The sequence below is a fragment of the Elephantulus edwardii genome, unplaced genomic scaffold (assembly GCF_000299155.1).
Source record: "Elephantulus edwardii isolate Elephantulus edwardi_28Jun2011 unplaced genomic scaffold, EleEdw1.0 scaffold00022, whole genome shotgun sequence".
Taxonomy (NCBI): Eukaryota; Metazoa; Chordata; class Mammalia; order Macroscelidea; family Macroscelididae; genus Elephantulus; species Elephantulus edwardii.
This window is the reverse complement of record NW_006399772.1, coordinates 5,791,984-5,796,105: the sequence shown is the minus strand read 5'-3', so window position 1 is coordinate 5,796,105 and position 4,122 is coordinate 5,791,984. Positions and strand designations below refer to the sequence as shown.

Genomic DNA, 4,122 nt, shown 5'->3' with positions numbered 1-4,122 from the left:
CCAGTCTCTGGAGAAGGACATCATGCAGGGGGTTGTTTGAGCAGAGGAAGGCCTTTGATAAGATGCACTGACACAGTAGCAGCAAAAACAGGCTCAAGAACAACATTGATTGTAGAACGAGGAGGTACAAAGTGTTGCTATGATTTGATGATTCTTTAGAACTACAACTGCAGCAGCAGGGTTGATGTCTGTGTGTATTGTCAACTAAGACCTGTGAAGCACTGGGGAAAAGAATTTAACCAAATAATTTTTTTTTAAAATTTACTGTTGTACATTTTATTCCTTCACCTCCCCTCCCCTCCTCCCAGCCGACCCCACAGTGTACCTCTGTTCCAGACTGTTGTCATACATATAATTCCTCATCATATATTCCTTTCAGCCAATTCTTCTCCTCATCTGTTCTAATATAGTGCTCATTATCTATCCACTCTTTTCCCATTCTCTCCCCAACCCCTATCCGCATCTATCCTATTTTATAACAGTGGTGTCAAGCAGTATTTGTCCTTTTGTGACAGAGATATTTCACTCAGCATAATGTCTTCTAGGCTCCCAATGCTGTGTAATGTTTTATGAGGTCGCTGTTTTTCAGTGCTGCATAATATTCCACTGTGTAAATGTACCATAGTTTTCCCTATCCATTTGTTTGTGGATGGACACTTGGGTTAGTTCCATCTCTTTACTATTGTGAATAATGCAGCAGTAAACTTGATTGTGCATACATTTGTTTGAGTCAGGGCTCACCAGAGCCATGGTATATTCCCAGTATTGGAATTGCTGAGCCAAATGATATTTCTATTCCCATCTTTTTGAGAAAGCACCAGACCATTTTCCATAGTGGCTGTACCGTTTTACATTCCTACAAGCAGAATTTGTTATTTGGTACCCTGTTGAACTTTGCTGTTGTTGCTGGGTAACCAAAGAATTTTCAATGAGAAACAATTAGTTTGAAATCTCATAAGTAAAAAGAAATTCTCAGTAAGAATTTTATAACCTGAAATCTCATACACAAATTTTTGTCTGTGGCTATTAGTTTTATTAATGTTGTGTTCTGCTGAGTCAGAACCAACTCATAGCTAACCCTCCAGTGGGATTTTGGAGGCAGTAAATCAAATTGGAAGAGATTGACCACCCTTTTCCCTCAGAGCAACTGGTGGATTCAATGCACAGCCTCTTAGTACTAGGCCACCAGAGTTCCTTAATAGTATGTATTAATGATCTCATTTCTTAGTGCATAAAAGGCATTAAAATACATTGCTATTATTAGTCAAACTATTAATAAGTGTTTACCTCTAAAAGAATTTGGTAACGTAAGCTTAGTATGACCCTAACTCACTCAGCAGTCATTTTGAAGGCTTGATCCTCTACACAATCCTAAGCCTAGAAATGAGAAATGTGGGGGGAAAGGCCTGAGTATGGCAAGTACCCATTTCCCAAAGCTGTCCGTTTTAGCTCTTAGAATGTTCTTGGTTTTCTTGTGTATCAGTTGGTCTCTGTTGCTATTTTCTCATCTCCTTAAACATTGAATATTACCATTTTGAAATCTCTTAATCCTCTACATGATCATGCCCATGGAGACCTCTTCTTTTCTCTAGTCAGTTGAACTGTGGACTATCTTTTGAGTGCAGTGGTGGCTACAGCTTGAAACAGATCATGCCATTGCTTTGCCAGGCTACCTGGCAGCTCCTCATGGTACTGGAACAAAAGTCTTAGTCCCCACACCTGCCTACAGAGCCCTGTGCAATCTGCTCCTTTAGATCTCGGCCATGTGACACCATCTCAGGCATCTCTGGACTATTCTAAACTTTTACCTCTGCTCCCATCACATTTTTATAAGATTTTTTTTTTTCACTTACTCATCTCTGTATTAGAATGCAATTTCCACGAAGGCAAGAATTTTTATTTCCTTTCTAAAATTATGGTTTGGATGAAGGTTTACATAGAACAAGTTCTTTCTCCATTCAGCAGTTTACCCTGAGTTTATTTCCTAACATTAGATGCAATTGCTTCAACATTAACAGCTCTCTTTCCATTTCCTCTTTGGGTTCTCCCTAACTATTCATTCTTCCAGTCTTTGTCCAGCTTCTGAGCTTTGTTTTGGGGCAGATGCTACCCTTTGAGTCTCGAGTGGTTGATACTTCACTTTATAGACCTGCCTGTTTGGCTGAAAGCGTCTCTGGGAGTGAGTTCAGATCCAGGTTTGAAGAGGATTTCAAGCTATAGTCTCAAGGTTTCATCATTCCCTGTCAGATCAGTAAGTCTGGTCTTTTTTTGTGATTTTTAGTTTTGTTTCACATTGTTCTCTCCCTCTGTCCAGGACCTTCTGCAGTCCCAGTCAAAGTCATGGGTAGATCAGCTGTATACCATCTGGTGTCTGGTGTCTTGGGTAGTGGAGGCTGGGATTCACGTGGTTCATCAAGCTTTTGGATTAAGTGTTTCTTTTAGTCTTTTATTTTCTTCACTTTTCCTTCCTCCAGATGGAGAGATCCCAGGTGACCCTCACTTAAGGCGAGGACTTTGTCTTCTGTCTCGTAGCTGGAACACACACTGTAGATTCAAACACCATTTGCTGTGTGTTGGAGAGAGGCATGCTTCCTGCTGGCGATTAGAACAGAGATGATGGTTCATTTTTATTTATGCTTATTTTCACATAATTTTTTAAACTGAAATTGGGAAAGAACCATCCTCTGAATAAAAAGAACTAGGAATAAATAGAAAAAAGAACTGTAAGAGAAATAACTAGTGAACCAATGATTTCTCAAATGAGAAACAACTGTTGAAATGAGTTTCCTTTATATTTTTAAATATAGTATTAACTGGTCTGCTCCATAGTCCATGTTTATTTTGAAAACATCTGAGTGGTGATTGCATTCTGAGACATAGCCTGTACTGTGTTCTCTTTTTATTTATATATGAAAAGGGAGGGACATAGATGAGGGTACCTGTTTCCTCTGTATTCCCCAGATCCCTTTTTCACCATATAATGAGATGTGGCTAGGATCTTTGAGGTAACACTCCTTTGCATTAGCCAGAAATGTTTGTTCTAGCATAGTATCATATTGCTATATTCTTCAAAAGAGTGTTAACATTTTCTTTCCTCTAATGACATCATTGATTCCATTTAGACTAGCATGTGATAAAGTGATCAGATTTCATATGATGTGATGCTCAATCTAAGATGGTGCCAGCTATGACATACAGAGTGTCTGGATGGATGAACAGGCACTGGCGTTAGGGAGCTGCAACAGTGCAGTCACTGGGGAGTTGCTCTGCTAGTTAACTCAAAGGTCACCTCTCTCTGGTAGTTGAATCCACCAGCCACCCTGAGGGCGCAGGATGTGCAGTCTCCTCCTCTGGACTTATTTACAGCCTTCAAAGCACAATCAGAAGGTCAGGTGTGAGTCACTTCCACCTTGATAGCAATGAGTTGCATTACTGACATTTCTGTTAACATCAGTCTGTATCAGACAATGTGATTGACTCACTAATATTTCACTTGAAAAAAAGTACATTATTTTAAGTGTCGGCTGGATATTTCAGTTTGCAATCTGATTTTTTAAAAAGGCTTCCAAATACGTGGTGGTGGTGGTGGTGGTAGTGTTGTTAAGTGACTCATAGCGACCCTATGAAGGAGAGTCCTCAACGCTTGGGTGTCTTCCATCCTTTCTCCAGGTTCATAGTTTCTGGAGGCAAGCTATTACAAAGTGGAAGCCACTCCTCCTTCCAAGGTTGTTTTAAATATGTATATGGTTAGTAATTTTTTTTCTCTTTTCTCTCTGCCAGTATTACTTAGAGCCTCCAGTGAAACTGCGTGAAGCTCTGGAAAGATACGGACTTAGCGCTGAAGATTTTTTCGTCTTGAATCATGGAGAATCAAGATACCTAAATACTGACAGTGAAACCTTTGAATAAATAGAAATACAAGGATTTTCCAAGAAAATGATCTTTCATTGGACATGAATTTGAGAAACAAATGAAATGACCAAGAAATTCATCAGCATTATGTTTTTTTTACATTTGGAAACAGCTTTTGCAAGACCATTTTGTGTCCTGCTTACTTAAATATGATTACCAGTTTATAGAAAAAGTAAATAGGATGGGTGGGTCATTAAAATATTGGATTAG

The 4,122-nt window shown here is 39.2% G+C and overlaps 1 protein-coding gene across 1 annotated transcript in view; it reads left to right on the top strand.

The window, feature by feature from the left end:
* Window positions 1-3,909, top strand: part of NAPEPLD (N-acyl phosphatidylethanolamine phospholipase D) — a 13,368-nt gene extending 9,459 nt beyond the window's left edge. The window contains exon 4 of the mRNA XM_006882603.1: window positions 3,781-3,909. Coding sequence (XP_006882665.1) covers window positions 3,781-3,909 — 129 coding nt within the window. The remainder of the gene's footprint in view (window positions 1-3,780) is intronic.
* The last annotated feature ends 213 nt before the right edge of the window (window positions 3,910-4,122 follow it).